This window comes from Ranitomeya variabilis, chromosome 1 (genome assembly GCF_051348905.1).
Source record: "Ranitomeya variabilis isolate aRanVar5 chromosome 1, aRanVar5.hap1, whole genome shotgun sequence".
Lineage (NCBI taxonomy): Eukaryota > Metazoa > Chordata > Amphibia > Anura > Dendrobatidae > Ranitomeya > Ranitomeya variabilis.
The window spans coordinates 1,067,829,441-1,067,851,403 of NC_135232.1; the positions used below are offsets into that span (position 1 = coordinate 1,067,829,441).

Below are 21,963 nucleotides of genomic sequence, written 5' to 3' on the forward strand. Positions count from 1 at the left end.
TACCACGTATTTCAGTTGCACGTATTTCAGTGCCACATATTTCAGTGCCACGTGTTTCAGTGCCACGTATTTCAGTGCCACGTATCACGTATTTCAGTGCCACGTATCACGTATTTCAGTGCCACGTATCACGTATTTCAGTGCCACGTATCACGTATTTCAGTGCCACATATTTTAGTACCACGTATTTTAGTACCACGTATTTCAGTGCCACGTATTTCAGTGCCACGTATTTCAGTGCCACGGATTTCAGTGCCACGTATTTCAGTGCCACGTATTTCAGTGCCACGTATCACGTATTTCAGTGCCACGTATTTCAGTGCCACGTATTTCAGTGCCACGTATTTCAGTGCCACGTATTTCAGTCACGGTTAGGGTTAGGGTAGGGTTAGGGGTAGGGCTAGGGTTGGAGGTAAAGTTAGGGTTGGGGCTAAAGTTAGGGTTGGGGCTAAAGTTAGGGTTAGGGTTTGGATTACATTTACGTTTGGATTAGGGTTGGGATTAGAATTATGGGTGTGTCAGGGCTAGGGGTGTGGTTAGGGTTACCGTTGGGATTAGGGTTAGGGGTGTGTTTGGGTTAGGGTTTCAGGTAGAATTGGGGAGTTTCCACTGTCCAGGCACATCAGGGGCTCTCCAAGCGCGACATGGCGTCCAATCTCAATTCCAGCCAATTCTGCGTTGAAAAAGTAAAACAGTGCTCCTTCCCTTCCGAGCTCTCCCGTGCGCCCAAAAAGGGGTTTACCCCAACATATGTGTTATCAGCGTACTCGGGACAAATTGAACAACAACTTCTGGGGTCCAAGTTCTCTTGTTATCCTTAGGAAAATAAAAATTTGGGGGGCTAAAAATCATTTTTGTGGGAAAAAAAAGATGTTTTATTTTCACGGCTCTGCGTTATAAACTGTAGTGAAACACTTGGGGGTTCAAAGTTCTCACAACACATCTAGATAAGTTCCTTGGGAGGTCTAGTTTCCAATATGGGGTCACTTGTGGGGGGTTTGTACTGTTTGGGTACATCAGGGGCTCTGCAAATGCAACGTGACGCCTGCAGACCAATGCATCTAAGTCTGCATTCCAAATGGCGCTCCTTCCCTTCCGAGCTCTGTCATGCACCCAAACAGTGGTTCCCCCCCACATATGGGGTATCAGCGTACTCAGGACAAATTGGAAAACAAATTTTGGGGTCCAATTTATTCTGTTACCCTTGTAAAAATACAAAGCTGGGTGCTAAAAAATCATTTTTGAGAAAAAAAATAAAAATTATTTTCACGGCTCTGCGTTATAATCTGTAGTGAAACACTTGGGGGTTCAAAGCTCTCAAAACACATCTAGATAAGTTCCTTAGGGGGTCTACTTTCCAAAATGGTGTCACTTGTAGGGAGTTTCAATGTTTAGGCACATCAGGGGCTCTCCAAACGCAACATGGCGTCCCATCTCAATTCCAGTCAATTTTGCATTGAAAAGTCAAATGGCGCTCCTTCCCTTCCAAGCTCTGCCATGCGCCCAAACAATGGTTTACACCCACATATGGGGTATCAGCGTACTCAGGACAAATTGCACAACATTTTTTGGGGTCCAATTTCTTCTCTTACCCTTGGGAAAATAAAAAATTGGGGGCAAAAAGATCATTTTTGTGAAAAAATATGATTTTTTATTTTTACGGCTCTGCATTATAAACTTCTGTGAAGCACTTGGTGGGTCAAAGTGCTCACCACACATCTAGATAAGTTCCTTAGGGGGTCTACTTTCCAAAATGGTGTCACTTGTAGGGAGTTTCAATGTTTAGGCACATCAGGGGCTCTCCAAACGCAACATGGCGTCCCATCTCAATTCCAGTCAATTTTGCATTGAAAAGTCAAATGGCGCTCCTTCCCTTCCAAGCTCTGCCATGCGCCCGAACAATGGTTTACACCCACATATGGGGTATCATCGTACTTAGGACAAATTGCACAACATTTTTGGGGGTCCAATTTCTTCTTTTACCCTTGGGAAAATAAAAAATTGGGGGCAAAAAGATCATTTTTGTGAAAAAATATGATTTTTTATTTTTACGGCTCTGCATTATAAACTTCTGTGAAGCACTTGGTGGGTCAAAGTGCTCACCACACATCAAGATAAGTTCCTTAGGGGGTCTACTTTCCAAAATGGTGTCACTTGTAGGGGGTTTCAGTGTTTAGGCACATCAGGGGCTCTCCAAACGCAACATGGCGTCCCATCTCAATTCCAGTCAATTTTGCATTGAAAAGTCAAATGGCGCTCCTTTCCTTCCGAGCTCTGCCATACGCCCAAACAGTGGTTTACCCTCACATATGGGGTATCAGCGTACTCAGGACAAATTGTACAACAACTTTGGGGGTCCATTTTCTCCTGTTACCCTTGGTAAAATAAAACAAATTGGAGCTGAAATAAATTGTGTGTGAAAAAAAGTTAAATGTTCATTTTTATTTAAACATTCCAAAAATTCCTGTGAAACACCTGAAGGGTTAATAAACTTCTTGAATGTGGTTTTGAGCACCTTGAGGGGTGCAGTTTTTAGAATGGTGTCACACTTGGGTATTTTCTATCATATAGACCCCTCAAAATTACTTCAAATGAGATGTGGTCCCTAAAAAAAAATGGTGTTGTAAAAATGAGAAATTGCTGGTCAAATTTTAACCCTTATAACTCCGTCACAAAAAAAAAAATTTGGTTCCAAAATTGTACTGATGTAAAGTAGACATGTGGGAAATGTTACTTATTAAGTATTTTGCGTGACATATGTCTGTGATTTAAGGGCATAAAAATTCAAAGTTGGAAAATTGCAAAATTTTCAAAATTTTCGCCAAATTTCCATTTTTTTCACAAATAAACGCAAGTTATATCGAATAAATTTTACCACTAACATGAAGTACAATATGTCACGAGAAAACAATGTCAGAATCGCCAAGATCCATCAAAGCGTTCCAGAGTTATAGCCTCATAAAGGGACAGTGGTTAGAATTGTAAAAATTGGCCCGGTCATTAACGTGCAAACCACCCTTGGGGGTGAAGGGGTTAATGTTTTTCAGTACATTATGTGATAAAAGTTAAGTGGTGTCATTCAAAAGTACAACTCGTCTTGCTAAAAACAAGCCCTCAAACATCCGTCTGGACAGAAAATAAAAATATGATGGGTCTGGGAAGAAGGAAAATGAAAACGCAAAAGCGGCGATTGGCCCTTGTCATGAAGAGATTAAAATATGTTCACCCCGAAATGGTAACGATAAAAATGTCAGCTGGCCCCTCAAAAAAACAAAGTTTTAGAAAGTCTTTCTTTAAAATATATTTTTTTCCCATCACTTAGGCCCCATGTAGTCATCCATTTTTCCTGGACGTGTTCTACCTGTTTTTCACAGAAGGCGCCTGCTCTGATCTGTCGAGCTGTTCACATGGCTTTGTGTTTTTGTGGAGAAAAGCAATCAGTCATGTGTGATTATGATCTGTGTCATGGGTCTAAGTTACCCATCCAAATCTATGGGTGTGTGAAAATCGCAGAGACAATTTGCTGCCACCATTAACATTATAAGGTTGCAAGGAAAATTATTATTACTACTATTATTATAGGTGTAGGAGAGAAGCTTTGTATTTATCAATACATTAAAATCACTGATACAATACCAATGGTAAAAACTGACACGCCGACCAAACACTGATAAAGATCTCATCCCAAAAGGGTGATGACGCTGTCCGTGTTTTTATGTACAAGAAAAATCACACACATCTGAATGAGGCCTTAAAACTAAACAAAAAAAAATAATCCCCCTCTTATGGCTATTTCAGTGGAAAAATAAAAATAGCTCTTAGAAACAAGCGTAGAACAAATATATATATATATATATATATATATATATATATATATATATATATATATATATATATATATATATATATATATATATATATATATATATATATATATATATATATATATACCCCTACAAGTAGTATTCAACCCCCTGCAGAATTAGCAGGTTTACACATTTGGAATTAACTTGGTATTGTGACATTTGGACTGTAGATCAGCCTGGAAGTGTGAAATGCACTGCAGCAAAAAAGAATGTTATTTCTTTGTTTATTTTTTTTTTAAATTGTGAAAAGTCTTTTCAGAGGGTCATTTATTATTCAACCCCTCAACCCACCAGAATTCTGTTTGGTTCCCCTAAAGTATTAAGAAGTAGTTCAGGCACAAAGAACAATGAGCTTCACATGTTTGGATTAATTATCTCTTTTTCCAGCCTTTTCTGACTATTTAAGACCCTCCCCAAACTTGTGAACAGCACTCATACATGGTCAACATGGGAAAGACAAAGGAGCATTCCAAGGCCATCAGAGACAAGATCGTGGAGGGTCACAAGGCTGGCAAGGGGTACAAAACCCTTTCCAAGGAGTTGGGCATACCTGTCTCCACTGTTGGGAGCATCATCCGGAAGTGGAAGGCTTATGGAACTACTGTTAGCCTTCCACGGCCTGGACAGCCTTTGAAAGTTTCCTCCCGTGCCGAGGCCAGGCTTGTCCGAAGAGTCAAGGCTAACCCAAGGACAACAAGGAAGGAGCTCCGGGAAGATCTCATGGCAGTGGGGACATTGGTTTCAGTCAATACCATAAGTAACGCACTCCACCGCAATGGTCTCCGTTCCAGACGAGCCCGTAAGGTACCTTTACTTTCAAAGCGTCATGTCAAGGCTCGTCTACAGTTTGCTCATGATCACTTGGAGGACTCTGAGACTGACTGGTTCAAGGTTCTCTGGTCTGATGAGATCAAGATCGAGATCTTTGGTGCCAACCACACACGTGACGTTTGGAGACTGGATGGCACTGCATACGACCCCAAGAATACCATCCCTACAGTCAAGCATGGTGGTGGCAGCATCATACTGTGGGGCTGTTTCTCAGCCAAGGGGCCTGGCCATCTGGTCCGCATCCATGGGAAGATGGATAGCACGGCCTACCTGGAGACTTTGGCCAAGAACCTCCGCTCCTCCATCAAGGATCTTAAGATGGGTCGTCATTTCATCTTCCAACAAGACAACGACCCAAAGCCCAAAGCACACAGCCAAGAAATCCAAGGCCTGGTTCAAGAGGCAAAAAATCATGGTGTTGCAGTGGCCTAGTCAGTCTCCTGACCTTAACCCAATTGAAAACTTGTGGAAGGAGCTCAAGATTAAAGTCCACATGAGACATCCAAAGAACCTAGATAACTTGGAGAAGATCTGCATGGAGGAGTGGGCCAAGATAACTCCAGAGACCTGTGCCGGCCGGATCAGGTCTTATAAAAGACGATTATTAGCTGTAATTGCAAACAAAGGTTATTCCACAAAATATTAAACCTAGGGGTTGAATAATAATTGACACACACTTTTATGTTTAAAATTTATAAAAATTTAACTGAGCAACAAAACTTTTTGGTTTGTAAGATTTATGCATCTGTTAATAAATCCTGCTCTTGTTTGAAGTTTGAAGGCTCTAACTTATTTGCATCTTATTAAACCTGCTAAATCTGCAGGGTTTAATACTACTTGTAGGCACTGTGTATGTATGTATGTATGTATGTACAGTGGGGCAAAAAAGTATTTAGTCAGTCAGCAATAGTGCAAGTTCCACCACTTAAAAAGATGAGAGGCGTCTGTAATTTACATCATAGGTAGACCTCAACTATGGGAGACAAACTGAGACAAAAAAATCCAGAAAATCACATTGTCTGTTTTTTTATCATTTTATTTGCATATTATGGTGGAAAATAAGTATTTGGTCAGAAACAAACAATCAAGATTTCTGGCTCTCACAGACCTGTAACTTCTTCTTTAAGAGTCTCCTCTTTCCTCCACTCATTACCTGTAGTAATGGCACCTGTTTAAACTTGTTATCAGTAAAAAAAGACACCTGTGCACACCCTCAAACAGTCTGACTCCAAACTCCACTATGGTGAAGACCAAAGAGCTGTCAAAGGACACCAGAAACAAAATTGTAGCCCTGCACCAGGCTGGGAAGACTGAATCTGCAATAGCCAACCAGCTTGGAGTGAAGAAATCAACAGTGGGAGCAATAATTAGAAAATGGAAGACATTCAAGACCACTGATAATCTCCCTCGATCTGGGGCTCCACGCAAAATCCCACCCCGTGGGGTCAGAATGATCACAAGAACGGTGAGCAAAAATCCCAGAACCACGCGGGGGGACCTAGTGAATGAACTGCAGAGAGCTGGGACCAATGTAACAAGGCCTACCATAAGTAACACACTACGCCACCATGGACTCAGATCCTGCAGTGCCAGACGTGTCCCACTGCTTAAGCCAGTACATGTCCGGGCCCGTCTGAAGTTTGCTAGAGAGCATTTGGATGATCCAGAGGAGTTTTGGGAGAACGTCCTATGGTCTGATGAAACCAAACTGGAACTGTTTGGTAGAAACACAACTTGTCGTGTTTGGAGGAAAAAGAATACTGAGTTGCATCCATCAAACACCATACCTACTGTAAAGCATGGTGGTGGAAACATCATGCTTTGGGGCTGTTTCTCTGCAAAGGGGCCAGGACGACTGATCCGGGTACATGAAAGAATGAAATGGGCCATGTATCGTGAGATTTTGAGTGCAAGCCTCCTTCCATCAGCAAGGGCATTGAAGATGAAACGTGGCTGGGTCTTTCAACATGACAATGATCCAAAGCACACCGCCAGGGCAACGAAGGAGTGGCTTCGTAAGAAGCATTTCAAGATCCTGGAGTGGCCTAGCCAGTCTCCAGATCTCAACCCTATAGAAAACCTTTGGAAGGAGTTGAAAGTCCGTGTTGCCAAGCGAAAAGCCAAAAACATCACTGCTCTAGAGGAGATCTGCATGGAGGAATGGGCCAACATACCAACAACAGTGTGTGGCAACCTTGTGATGACTTACAGAAAACGTTTGACCTCTGTCATTGCCAACAAAGGATATATTACAAAGTATTGAGATGAAATTTTGTTTCTGACCAAATACTTATTTTCCACCATAATATGCAAATAAAATGATAAAAAAACAGACAATGTGATTTTCTGGATTTTTTTTGTCTGTTTGTCTCCCATAGTTGAGGTCTACCTATGATGTAAATTACAGACGCCTCTCATCTTTTTAAGTGGTGGAACTTGCACTATTGCTGACTGACTAAATACTTTTTTGCCCCACTGTATGTATGTATGTATGTATTACGTACGTACGTACGTACGTACATGTATGTATATATGTGTGTATGTGTATATATATATATATATATATATATATATATATATATATATATATATATAATCTCGTTACAAATAAAAAGAATGCGGCACTCACCCTTTTTGCTGTGTGATCATGTTCTTTATTGGATTAAAACTGTGGCATATTCATGCAACCATATACATCAGGTATACAGGAGGGTGCGGTATTGGAGAGAGGACGACGGCCGTTTCGCGCAGCGTGCGCTTCAACGGGTCCAGGTCAATACCTGTATACCTGATGTCCATGGTTGCATGAATATGCCACAGTTTTAATCCAATAAAGAACATGATCACACAGCAAAAAGGGTGAGTGCCGCATTCTTTTTATTTGTAACGAATATACAGCTGAATGCTATCAGTGCAGAGCACCAAATACCCAAGTGTTCGTGACAGCTGCATATCGGTTTAATGACGAATCCAAGTCCACAAGAGTGTGTACTCCTCTAGTGCCGTCTATATTCTTTTCTTGTGATGGAAATATATATATATATATATATATATATATATATATATATATATATATATATATATATTATTGTATTTATAATTTTTTGGAGATGAACAGTTCCTTTTAAGAAAGTCTCTTGCTCACATATGAACGCATTCAGCAATGTCCTGGGGCAAATATCCAGGTTAAAGTGAGATGCTCCAAAGTCATAAAAAAAAGCCCTTTTTTATTAAGGTAATCAAGAAATGCAAAAAAAGAAAATCCATGACAGGTTAATATACAGGGAGACATTGTGAATATTGACCTGTGATATGTGCCAATCAGTGGGATTTAAAGGGCATCTGTCAGTAAGATCAACCCTCCCAAGCCGTCTATATGGGCATGTAGGTCATAGGAAGCTGAACAAAATGACACCTTTGGTATCTGAGATCCGATGTCTTGTTCCAGAGTAATCCATGTTTTTCTTGTATGCAAATGAGCTGTTACGATCTATGGGCCGGACACTGAGCACATGAGAATCTGCCTCCAGAGATTATTGTACATGAAGGGGAAGTTACCAGTGTGATATGTTATGACTGGCCACGTGAGACAACATGTTCACTCTGTCCACAGTGCTGCCTTCTATTGATTCTGGTAAATCCTCTGTGTTCAGTAAAACGTGCGGATTCACAGCGTCCAATCCATTCTATTGATTGACATGCTGCTGTCTGGAGAGACGTACCGCATGTCCGTTTCTGCAGGTGATCTGCGGGCGTCTGTGGACACATAGTGGGCATGGGATTTCTTGAAATCCCACCCACTATGCTCTAACATCTGGACGCTGCGGGTTTGACACTACATAAATACACAGCGTCCTCCCCACAGCAGTTCCTGATCGGGGGCACACACCCTTAAGGTGGTATATTACTGTATCGGTGTTTCTAACCTCCTCCATCTGTTCTCTGTTCTAGGGTCCTATGCAATTAGCAGAAAGTCTGCGTCCAGAAATGACGCCGCTCCTGATCACGGGCCGCGTCTGCTGTTACCGCTCTATTCACATGGCTGTAAACCAGGGGTTTGGAATGAGGGGTTCCAATATCGGGCTTGGCAGCCATTACAGAGAATCTGTTACCAGGTTTTTGTCACCTAATCTGAGGGCATCATAATATAGGGGAAGAGACCCTGAAATCAGCGATGTGAAACTTACTGGGCTGCGGTCTGTAGATTTATCAGCAGATTATCACTAAAAGACTAGTAAACCTGCTGCATGTAGTCCTCTGTATTCATTACCTCTGTTTATCCTTGCTCACAGCACTGATTGGCTGCTTTCTGCCTATGCACTGTGTGCACAGAAAGCTGCCAATCAGTGGTGTGGGCAGTGTTATACAGAGAACTTATAGATTGTCAGCAGATAAAACCACTGTTTTATCAGAGCTGCAGTAAGCAGCCCAGTAAGTGACCCATCACTTGAACTGTGGTCTTTACCCCTGCATCTTTCTGCTCTCAGATGGGGTAGCCAAACATGGTAATAGATTCTCTTAAAGGGGGCTTCCAAAATTGCGGGCCGCTCCTCTTCCATGCCTGCTTTGCATATGTTTTGCATCTGTGTTTTTTGTCTATACCATGTACTTATTGTAGTCCATGGTGCTGTTCATTGCTGTTTATGTGGATCAAGTGACCATAAAAGAAAAACATGGAGTTCTGTTCTATTTTGATCCAGTTTGCGGATCCAAAGCTCCCTTTCCAGACGATAGGTCAGTGAAAAAATGGGCATCACATGGAAGCCGTTCCTGTCATCTGGCTGCAGTCAGGGTCTAATGTGTAGGAGAAGCCTGGGAATTGGCATTTGTGTTTTGGCATGTGATGGCACGGGGATTATCACCACCAATTGGAACTGTATTTTCTTGTGTGTAAAAAAAAAAAAAAAAATCTGTGTGACCAGGTCATCAATATCCGATCACTGTGTGTCAGACATTGACGCCCCTTCTAATCAACTCTTATCAGCTCTGGTGATGAACGGCTCAGATCCTATTAACTGGCCTCAGTGGGAGCAGAGCTGCAGCAACGGAGAATGGCCACCAAAGGACATCCATATAGGAAGCCTGGGAAATACCGTCATCTCATGACTTTTTTTTTTTTTCTTTTGTAGTGTGGGGGGAATTATTCTCTTTAAGTTGAGGATATATTCTGCTCTAATTGTTTCTTTTCTTTTTTTAAGCTTTAGAATCTCAGCCATCTACTGACCCAAGTGCCGCAAGGCCAAGTACGAGTAACACCGCGGACACCCCTTCTGGTGGCCACCCAGAGTATGTGGCCTTCTACTTGGTTCCTATCTTCTTCATCATGGGCCTACTAGGAGTACTCATCTGCCATATCCTAAAGAAGAAAGGATATCGCTGCACTACGGAAGCCGAGCCGGAGGTGGAGAAAATCACCGGGGAGAAAATCGGTAGGTACAGCTAGAGACAGACCCAACACCATATAACTGGTGATTATGGCCACTTCTAGGATGGGTCCTACACAAAGGGTACATGGAAAGCCCCAACATAGATTGGACTAATGGCCACCTGCTGATAATGACAGGTTCCGTCATCCCTGATTACAGGGGAGATGTTCGTCCGCATGTCCGATTTCTGACCTCTTGCATTTTTCTCCACAAGAGAAGCCATCATCGGGTCGACAGCCATCTGATGTACATAGCCGGCCTTACGCTGGCCGCCTGTGTATTTGTCTTCATAGACGTCTATCCTCTTTCCATAGCCTGTTTACACAGGCTGACCCTCTTCCGTTCTCACAAAATGTTCATTAATACGATCGTTCTGTGCACATTGTATATCCTTGTTTTCGGCAGCACATTTCATGTTATACAGGATAACGTGCTGCTGAGAGCCATGGTTTTTGGTAAGCTTAAAAATCATTCCACCCGCCAAAATAGTGATTTGCTTGTTCTTCAGCCACCTGTTAAGATGATAATCAGGATTAGTTTTCGGCCAGTTTTTGGGTCCCCTCGTTTGGCTGAAGTGTATTTATCGTAACCCCCCTCCTTTTCCTTATTATACAGGTTTTAAAAAACCAATGTCCACAATATAATGACGCTCGTTTTGTTATAAAAATGTATGCAGTGAAGGCGTACTGCCATGCTTGGTGGCTCATCCGGGTGCACGGAGCAAACACAGTCCAGCTCTCGGGCGGGCGAAGAGCCGGATGGACACCGCAGCATCTCACAAGGAATTAATTTGTAATCCTTAATTATTGAAGCTTTCTGCTAAAAATGTGTGAGGGCATGTTTTTGTGCGTTTTATTAATACAATTTTGGGGTGCATACAACACTTTGCATTTTTTTTGTGGGAGAAATAATGACTGAAAAAACAACATTTTCAGCACCTGGAGATTTATTTATTTTTTCATGTACATCCTTTGGATGAAATAATTTGATATGTTGATAGGGCTTTTATGTGTGCGTCAATGCAGTACTGGATATGCTTTTGCCTTGGCAACCAATCAACACCCATTGATCGAGCTATTGGGGGAGATTCGTGCCCAAACGGACAACGGACGCCCCACCAGCATGAGATAGATGTTACCTGTATTACACAGTCCGAACCCTCCATTATTGGTGCGAGTGGCTCCTGCTGAAAATGCGTGCGTGCGTGTTTGTGTCTGTGTGTCTGTGTGTGTCTGTGTGTGTGTGTGTGTGTGTGTGTGTGTGTGTGTGTGTATCTGTGCATTGCAGAATGCAGAGTTTTTTTGCCTACATATTATGCATGTTGCAGAAAAACACTGAGAGCTGACTGTTGAAGCAAACCAATCATTTCAGAAAATGGGATTTACCTGCACCTGTGGGGTTAATCATAGCTTTACTGCCTTACTGAAAGTGCCACTACCAGGAGAAAATTAACTTCTTTTCTCCCTGGAGCCGCCAGGTCTGCAGTGTACTTGTGCAGCGCGAGATGCCACAGTGATGGGGCGGTGTGTGTACATCCACCACTAACAATATAGAGCAGTGCAGTGACTGTAGCCACTCATGACTGAAAGCCAGCAGATCTCGGGAGGAGAAGTTCATTTTCTCCCAATAGCTGCAATTTCAGTAAGTCGGCTGGGCAGCATGGTAACACTATTGACCTGCAGATTAACCCTATATCTGCAGGTTAATAGCATTTTTTGAGGTGACCTGTTCACTTTCAATAATCTCTCTCTTTATTCTAGAGCACAAAGATGTGATATTGACCCCTTCACATCCTTACACCATTAGTGACCCCATTAGAGAAGTTTTAATTACTGTATGTACTCAAGTATAAGCTGAGATTTTCAGCCCCAAAAAATGGGCTGAAAGTGCCTCTCCCGGCTTATATTCGAGTCATGGAAGGTGGGGGGGTCGGCGGGTGAGGGGGAGCGACGCCTGTCAAATATTCACCTACTCCCGGCGCTCCTGACGCGGTCCCTGCAAGTCCCACGGTGTTCGGCGCGGCAGCTTCAAGCTCTTCCCCTCTTCAGCGGTCACGTGGTACCGCTCATTAAAGTTATGAATATGGACTCCACGCCCATAGGGGTGGAGCCGCATATTCATTACTGTAATGTGACCGCTCACTACAGAAAGAAGCTGCCGCGCCGTACACCGTGGGACATGCAGGGACCGTGTCAGCGCCGGGAGTAGGTGAGTATAATTACCTTCCCTCGTTCCCCTGAAGCTCCGTCTTCCCGTACTCTTGCTGTGACTGTTCAGGTCAGAGGGCGCGATGACGTATTAGTGTGCGCGCCGCCCTCTGCATGAACAGTCAGTGTGGAGAGACGGGACGCTGAGGAGCAGCGGGCAGCGACGAGAGGTGAGTATGTCATTTTTTTTTTTTTCTTAGTGCAGCAGCAGCAGCATTACATGAGGCACAATGCTGTATGGAGCGTCTATGGGGCCGGGCCATAAAGAACTGCATGGAGCATTATATGGGGCATCTTATGGGGCCATAACTGCATGGAGCATTATATGGGGCCATAACTGCATGGAGCATTATATGGGGCCATAACTGCATGGAGCATTATATGGGGCCATAACTGCATGGAGCATTATATGGGGCCATAAAAGTATGGAGCATTATATGGGGCCATAACTGCATGGAGCATTATATGGGGCCATAACTGCATGGAGCATTATATGGGGCATCTTATGGGGCCATAACTGCATGGAGCATTATATGGGGCCATAACTGCATGGAGCATTATATGGGGCCATAAAAGTATGGAGCATTATATGGGGCCATAACTGCATGGAGCATTATATGGGGCCATAACTGCATGGAGCATTATATGGGGCATCTTATGGGGCCATAACTGCATGGAGCATTATATGGGGCCATAACTGCATGGAGCATTATATGGGGCTTCTGATTCAATATGGATATTCAAAAACACTTAACCTACTGATGTCTCAATTAATTTTACTTTTATTGGTATCTATTTTTATTTTTGACATTCACCGGTAGCTGCTGCATTTTCCACCCTAGGCTTATACTCGAGTCAATAAGTTTTCCCAGTTTTTTGTTGCAAAATTAGGGGGGTCGGCTTATACTCGGGTCGGTTTATGCTCGAGTATATACGGTAGTAGGAAATATGTTTTTATTTTTTTGGAAGGGTTTGAATCTGTGGTGCATCCTTTAGCATGAAAAATTCAGTGTATAAGGGTTGGTGTGTGAACCTAGACTGCAAGAATAGTGCTGCCAAGGAGAATAATGAAGTAAACAATTACAAAAAAATAACATGGATAGCACTATATATGGCGAATACTTGATAAGGTCTTGTTAGGTAAAACATCTTTTTTTCTTTCTTCTTTCTTGTTTTCTTACAAATCTAAACCTCTTGTGGCTTGCTCCACTTGTGGCTTGCTCCACATCCGTTTTTTTTTTTAATTTCCTTTGCTGCTTGTTTTCTTTGCATACTTTCCATATTTTTTTTTAATTGAAACTGCAGAGTGTTATGTGCAGGTTGTGGGTTCCTTTAACAGAAATCCTAGGAATGCCGATCTGTATGGGGGCCATGTCCCTGTGTATGGAGCCAGAGCTCAGATGTTAATGATCAGGGTACCAGCAATGATCACGTCATGATCTCCAGTTCTGACACAATAAAAACAGCGTGGAGTTATCTTAAAAGACGTGTGTGTGTGTGATCTGCCAACTGGAGGCTTGAATGAACTCATACCTCTAATAAATTCACAGCCAGGATTTCCCCAGCGGGCAAATATTACATGAGTCATTATGTTACAAACCAGTGAAAGAACTTTATCTATTTATACATAGCACATATATATGTAAAAAAATCCCTGCCGCAACCCATATATTGCATCTATATAAAGAACACCGATTGGCTGCAGCGGTGACTCCTCACCGCTGCAGCCAGCTGCACTGATCACATGACTGTGTGACCAGAGCAGGATAGGTTTATGTTCCTCCTTACTCCGGTGACTTGTATTGTGACCCTTGCAAGGGTTGATTGTCATCTGTGGAGCCCGGTTAACGGAGGCCAAGGAAGCGATGACTTGGGAGCAGCAAAGTATTGGTTTGTAAAATATTTTATGGGGCTGCATAATTCAACACATACTGGTTTATGAGATTCCCTTGTTTACTCAGTGGAGAAATCCAGCACGCTTGGCCTGACGGGTCATGGATAGACATCAGAAAATAACATTGGAGTCCACGTAGTTTGTCTTCGGTGGAGTTGTAAAAGAAAGTGCTTCTTTTGTTAAGGTTCGTGGAAAGTAACATCTCCACTTTGCTTTGTGTTTTCATTTTTTTCATTTTTTTTATTTTCTTGGACCTTCTGCCCATTTACGTGGTTTTAATAGTAAATCTTTGAATTGCGTGATGAATGAGTCGCATTACGTTCAGTGCTAAAAGTTATTTAAAGAAAAAGCAAAGCGCTGAAACCGAATCTTTATCAGAAAGCCCAACAACCACTGAAAGGTTTGATGTCTGAGCGAAGATAGTCTAATGGCTTGTATAGTTAATCCATTTATGGTCGGGAAACCATTTTATTATATTTTTAGTTTTTTTAACGACCTATTATATATTTTATGTTAAATTGTATTCTTTGCTTAAGTAAAAATAAGAGTAATAAAGCTGATGGCTTCCCTGAGTGCGCATTGTCTCTGGCTTAGGATACCGGCAGCGTGGTTGTCAGGTTTTGACTTTATATGACGTTTCCTCTTTTTTGTGTCTATTGGGGGCGGATATGTTGTATCTTCTGTGGCTTCGGGGAGGGGAGGTTATCTCGGCCGTTGCCTTGTTGTGCAGCTTGTAAACTGGTTTGGTCACATGTCTGGTGTGGGAAGAGATGTGCGTAGGGTTTCTGTCATGTGTAAAGATGGTGGTTTTCTCTGTGACGTGTCATTTACCTGCCTTTGCTATTCTTACTCTAATACAGGGATGTCGGACTCAAATACACAGAGGGCCAAAATTAAAAGCTTGGACAAAGTTGCATGCCAACCTTAATATTTATTAAAAAATAAAAAAAAAAACTCACAATTGAGGAAGGTTTTCCTAATCATCAAATATAACTATGAACTTTTTCATATGTCCCACAAGCAAAGCACATTTTAATAGATCTTAGAATAAATGATTGGAATAATATAATATGTTATTTAATAGCAGTAAAAAGCATATGGCCCAATAGGCCAATTTAAATATGTAATAACAAAGGATAAAAAACTTTGAATAATACAGATAATAAAGTGTGATGCAAACAGAATTGCCCCCAAGCACAGTATTATACCCCCACAGTGAATTCCTCCACTGTACGCTTCACATCCATGGCATGATGACCCGACTCTACGCCCCAACCCTCAATCCCCCCGATAGTGGTGAATCCATCACAGTATGATTCTCCAAATTGTCCATCTATATATATAATTGTCTAAGGGGTACTTCCATCTTTCTGTCTGCAACTTCCGTAACGGAAATCCCGCGTCGCTGATTGGTCTCGCCAGCTGCCTGTCATGGCTGCCGCGACTAATCAGCGACGGGCACAGTCCGATTAGTCCCTCCCTACTCCCCTGCAGTCAGTACCCGGCGCCCGCTCCATACTCCCCTCCAGTCACCTCTCACACAGGGTTAATGCCAGCGGTAACGGACCACGTTATGCCGCGGGTAACACACGTTACCGCTGCTATTAACCCTGTGTGTTCCAACTTTTTACTATTGATGCTGCCTATGCAGCATCAATAGTAAAAAGATGTAATGTTAAAAATAATAAAAAAACAAAAAACCTGCTATTCTCACCTTCCGTTGTCTGACGATGCGCTCGCGCCTGCCGCCATCTTCCGTTCCCAGAGATGCATTGCGAAATTACCCAGAAGACTTAGCGGTCTCGCGAGACCGCTAAGTCTTCTGGGTAATTTCGCAATGCACTCTGGGAACTGAAGATGGCGGCAGCCGCACGCGCATCGCCAGAGCTTCGCTGGATCCCGGCGGGTGAGTATATAACTATTTTTTATTTTAATCTTTTTTAATAGGGATATGGTGCCCACCCTGCTAAATACTGCGAGGGCTGTGTTATATACTGCGTGGGCTGTGCTATATACTACGTGCCCTGTGTTATATACTGCGTGGCTGCTATATACTGCGTGGGCTGTTATATACTACGTCGCCTGTGTAATATACTGCGTGGCTGCTATATACTACATGGGCAGTGTTATTTATATACTGCGTGGGCTGTGTTATATACTACGTGCCCTGTGTTGTATACTGCGTGGGCTGTGTTATATACTGTTTGGGCTGTGTTATATACTGCATGGCCACTGTTATATGTTGCGTGGCCTGTATTAACGCATCGGCTATTCTACAATATGTATGTATGTATATAGCAGCCACATAGTATATAGCACAGGCCTCGTAGTATTTGTCTGCTATATACTACATGCCTCCTATATACTATGTGGCCTGTGCTATATACTATGCGGCTGCTATATACATACATATTCTAGAATACCCCATGCGTTAGAATCAGACCACCATCTAGTACAATATAATAATCACAAAAAGTGCTCCATGTGGTAACAGTACAGTATAATGGGGCCCTGCATTGCCTTCCATACAGTATAATGTGCCTCACATAGTGCTCCATACAGTATAATGGGCCCAAATAGTGCTCCATACAGTACAATGGGCCCCACATAGTGCTCCATACAGTATAAATGGCCCCCACATAGTGCTCAATACAGTATAAATGGGCCCCCACATAGTACTCAATACAGTATAAATGGACCCAGCATAGTGCTTCATACAGTATAAATGGACCCAGCATAGTGCTCCATACAGTATAAATGGACCCCACATAGTGCTCCATACGGTATAAATGGGCTCCATAGTGCTCCATACAGTATAATGTACCTCATAGTGCTCCATACAGTATAATGGACCCCACATAGTGCTCCATACAGTATAATGGACCCCACATAGTGCTCCATACAGTATAATAGACCCCACATGGTGCGCTCCATACAGTATAAATGGGCCCAAATAGTGCTCCATACAGTACAATGGGCCCCACATAGTGCTCCATACAGTATAAATGGGCCCCACATAGAGCTCCATACAGTATAATGTGCCTCACATAGTGCTCCATACAGTATAAATGGGCCCCACATAGTGCTCAATACAGTATAAATGGGCCCCCACATAGTACTCAATACAGTATAAATGGACCCAGCATAGTGCTTCATACAGTATAAATGGACCCAGCATAGTGCTCCATACAGTATAAATGGACCCCACATAGTGCTCCATACAGTATAAATGGGCTCCATAGTGCTCCATACAGTATAATGTACCTCATAGTGCTCCATACAGTATAATGGACCCCACATAGTGCTCCATACAGTATAATGGACCCCACATAGTGCTCCATACAGTATAATGGACCCCACATGGTGCTCCATACAGTATAAATGGACCCAGCATAGTGCTCCATACAGTATAAATGGACCCAGCATAGTGCTCCATACAGTATAAATGGGCTCCACATAGTGCTCCATACAGTATAATGTACCTCATAGTGCTCCATACAGTATAATGGACCCCACATAGTGCTCCATACAGTATAATGGACCCCACATAGTGCTCCATACAGTATAATGGACCCCACATAGTGCTCCATACAGTATAATGGGATCACATTAAAAGAAAATTACTCACCTCTGCCCGTTCCCCCACTGCTCTGGTCTCTTCATGGTGTCTTCAGATCCTCTGCACAATGTAGTACAGCGTGATGTCATCACACCAAGATATCAGATGCAGAGGGGGAATGATAGGACAGAGTGCCAGCTTATGATCCGTCCTCCATCATTGCTTTCAACTGTATTGGCATCCCGGTGTCGTAGACCAAATATACCTGGGGCACCCGCCTGGCGTTGCGTGCCAGATTTTGCCCTTGTGCTCTAATGTAAATTTATATTAAAAGGGTAAGGGCACGTAGGTATGTGACCCTGCAGATCTTCTGCACTGTTGGACGGCCATCATGCATGTTTGATTTCACCAGGCCACAGGCTGATTTCCAGTGGTAGATTCCCTGCCCGAACGAGCACCTATAGACCACCTAACAAGTCGATTAATTCTCGTGTAAAGGACGGCAGATGCAAACTGTATGTGTGTGAATGATCAGTAATCTGGTCCACAGCTTGTATAATGCCCAGCAGGATGTCTCTTATCTTCACCCTTTAGGAGGGCGGCACATGTGGAGTAATCGGCTGCCGATCACTGTACAGGAACTGGGGGGTAACAAAGTATCTGCACCGTCAGTGTGATGCTAATCAGACTGTGACTGATCCGTGGGTGTTTCTGTGCGGTATCTGCTCACTAATCATTGTGGTACTTTTTTTCATAGCACAGGATAGAATCTGCACCAATATTTTCTTAAGCTTGTGAATGGGGTTGTGGAAACCCCAAAGACCTGAAGTGATCCCTAAGGTTTGAAGGTTTTATGGAGTCGTGGCAGAGAAATAGTCCATAATCGAGAGTTGACACGATCGTTCATTAGAGCGCACGCGATGGCGGCATCCCACACAGCGGGTACAGCCGGGAGGCGGCCGTGATACCGCGCCGTCATGACCGTGGCAGGGGCTCTTAAATGGACACTTGGCAATTAAGGGTAGCGTATTGCTTTAGTGTTCATGGCCACAACAAGGAATTTCCCCTCCATTACAAATAACCCATGTGAAAGCCGCTGTGTGTTTTTCTGACTTTACACAACTGTCCGCCTGATTGTGGTAGGCGGCTGCAGGGGAAATCGGGCAATTAGTCGTCCAAAACTCGTGAGTGGAAACTATACAGAAAAAGTATGATGGAAAGATACTGAAAAATGCTGACCAAAAGGCCTAAAAGCCTATATATACCCCCTGCCCAATAGACAGGTGTTCGGCTGTCCGTTGTCTCCGCACTTCCCCATACACCGGAATGCTCGCCTCCTCCTGGCGCTCCTGTGGTCTCTGGGATTTCCGCTGCTGCACTCTTCTGGTGGCGGCTTATCTCCCGGAGATTAGAAGGATCAGCCAGTGGAAATCCAATATGTTGGATTCTTGTTTTTTCACATCATTTTGGGGGTAGCCAGGAGACCCCCAGACACATTAGTGTGTAGGCCGACATTGGCAGGTTTGATAACATTAGTCCAGTGTGTATGGGGTCTTATAGCTGGGATTAGTCATGAGCAGATCAGTGGCCCATTTCTATAGCATCTGCCACCTGCCATCAGTCTTGGGCCTCATTCAGACGTCCAAATTTCTCACATACTAGAAAAACGGCCCTATTATTTTGATCAGACTCTGATCAGTGTTTTATTAGAGTGTGGTCTAAGTGTCATCAGTTTTTCTTGTGTGGGGAGAAAAGATGTCACCATCATCTCCTTTCTGTCAGTCCGTGAGAATCGGACCGCACTCAGATGTCATCAGACAGGTCACTGCAACTTTCCACAGCCTGCTCAGTGAAAAACCCCAAACCAGTGAATGGCCCCACAGACTATCATAGGAATGCGTGCTGTCTGTGAAAGCCATGGATATCATGGAAATCACACATCAGTCTCACACAGCAGATTGTCCGATGATCTTACATGATTTCATATTGGTTATACTGGGATGCGCAGTATAATGGGGCAGAAATTATTTTTTTCAGAACTAGGAAATGTCTACAACAAACGTCTGGCATATATCGTACGGTTTTGCGTGCTTGATATTTTTTGTATTTAATTGCTTGTTCGTTTTTTTTTGTATCATATTTTTTCTTTTTTCTTTCCAGAAATGCAAGATGGCGTCGGAGAAACAAACAATGACACTGTAGGACAGATTGTGAGCTTTATCATGAAAAATGAAGGTACGTCTGTAAGGCTGATAAGTGTATTCCATAGCTGTTTTCTTACCAATCTACATCAACGTCCTACTGTCCTTTAGTTGTCAGTGTTCTTAAAAAGGTTTTCCGCTATTTTGATCTTGATGACCTGAGCTTAGGATAGGTTATCAATATCAGATCGGTGGGGGAATTACACCTGAGTACCCCCTGGTCCGCTGTTACCTGCTCTGGATGCAAGCATTGTACAGGCCGCACAGCTCCATACACATCAATAGGGGTTGATCTGCAGTACCCTGCAGCAGCCATTACACTTGGTATGGCTCCGTGTTCTTCCACTCCAGTTACTGTTTACATGCAGTCACTTGCTTTATCTGGACACAGCTGATCAGTATTGGGGGGCCGGGTGTCTGCCCCCCACAAGCTGATATTGATCACCTGTCTTAGGTGTAGCTCATCAGTATCATAGTACTGGAAAGCCCTATTAGATTAACAGTTAGCAGTACACTAGGTTTTATGGCAAATTTCAGCAGCTGCTCCCTGTACTGGTTACAAGTGTAAAATATCCAAACATTTTTAATGCCATTAAAAAAAATAATAATAATAATAATTAACCCCTTCCCGACCTCCGCCGTACTATTACTGCAGAGGTCGGGTCCCCTGCTTTGATGTGGGCTCCGGCGCTGAGCCCACCTCAAAGCCGGGACATGTCAGCTGTTTTGAACAGCTGACATGTGCCCACAATAGCGATTCACCTGCCGCTATTAACCATTTAAATGCCGCTGTAAAACGCTGACAGCGGCGTTTAACCGGCGCTTCCGGCCGCACGGCTAGAAATTATCGCATCGCCGACCCCCGTCACATGATCGGGGGTCGGCGATGCGTCAGGATGGTAACCATAGAGGTCCTTGAGACCTCTATGGTTGCTGATGCCGGATTGCTGTGATGCTGTGAGCGCCACTCTGTGGTCGGCGCTCATAGCAAGCCTGCAATTCAGCTACATAGCAGCGATCTGATGATCGAGTGGTGCCAGCTTCTAGCCTCCCATGGAGGCTATTGAAGCATGGCAAAAGTAAAAAAAAAAAAAAAAAGTTTTAAAAAATAAAAAAATATAAAAGTTTAAATCACCCCCCTTTCGCCCCATCCAAAATAAAACAATAAAAAAAGATCAAACCTACACATATTTGGTATCGCCGCGTTCAGAATTGCCCAATCTATCAATAAAAAAAATAAGCATTAACCTGATCGCTAAACGGCGCAGCGAGAAAAAAAATCGAAACGCCATAATTATGTTTTTTTTGGTCGATGCGCCATTGCAATAAAATGTAATAACGGGCGAGTAATAGACCGTATCTGCACCAAAATGGTATAATTAAAAATGCCAGCTCAGCACTCAAAAAATAAGCCCTCAACCGACCCCAGATCATGAAAAATGGAGACACTACGGGTATCGGAAAATTGCGCAATTTTTTTTTTTTATTATTATTTTTAGCAAAGTTTGGAATTTTTTTTTTACCACTTAGATAAAACGTAACCTAGTCATGTTTGGTGTCTATGAACTCGTAATGACCTGGAGAATCAAAATGGCAGGTCAGTTTTAGCATTTAGTGAACCTAGCAAAAAAGCAAAACAAAAAACAAGTGTGGGATTGCACTTTTTTTGCAATTTCACCGCACTTGGAATTTTTTTCCCGTTTTCTAGTACAAGACATGCTAAAACCAATGAAGTCGTTGAAAAGTGCAACTTGTCCCGCAAAAAACAAGCCCTCACATAGCCAAATTGACGGAAAAATAAAAAAGTTGTGGCTTTGGAAAGGAGGGGAGTGAAAAACGAAAATGCAAAAACTGAAAAGGGCAAGGTGATGAAGGGGTTAAAACAATACTTAAAGGGAACCTGTCACCCCGTTTTTTCCGTATGAGATAAAAATAGCGTTAAATAGGGGCAGAGCTGGGCTTTACATTAGTGTCTTTTT

General features: G+C 43.0%; 1 protein-coding gene across 2 annotated transcripts in view; it reads left to right on the plus strand.

The window, feature by feature from the left end:
• RELL1 (RELT like 1) overlaps nucleotides 1-21,963 on the plus strand; it is a 76,883-nt gene that overhangs the window by 26,707 nt on the left and 28,213 nt on the right. For both annotated transcript variants that reach the window (XM_077279922.1, XM_077279923.1), the window contains exons 2-3: nucleotides 9,896-10,126; nucleotides 19,944-20,018. In XM_077279922.1, coding sequence (XP_077136037.1) covers nucleotides 9,896-10,126; nucleotides 19,944-20,018 — 306 coding nt within the window. The remainder of the gene's footprint in view (nucleotides 1-9,895; nucleotides 10,127-19,943; nucleotides 20,019-21,963) is intronic.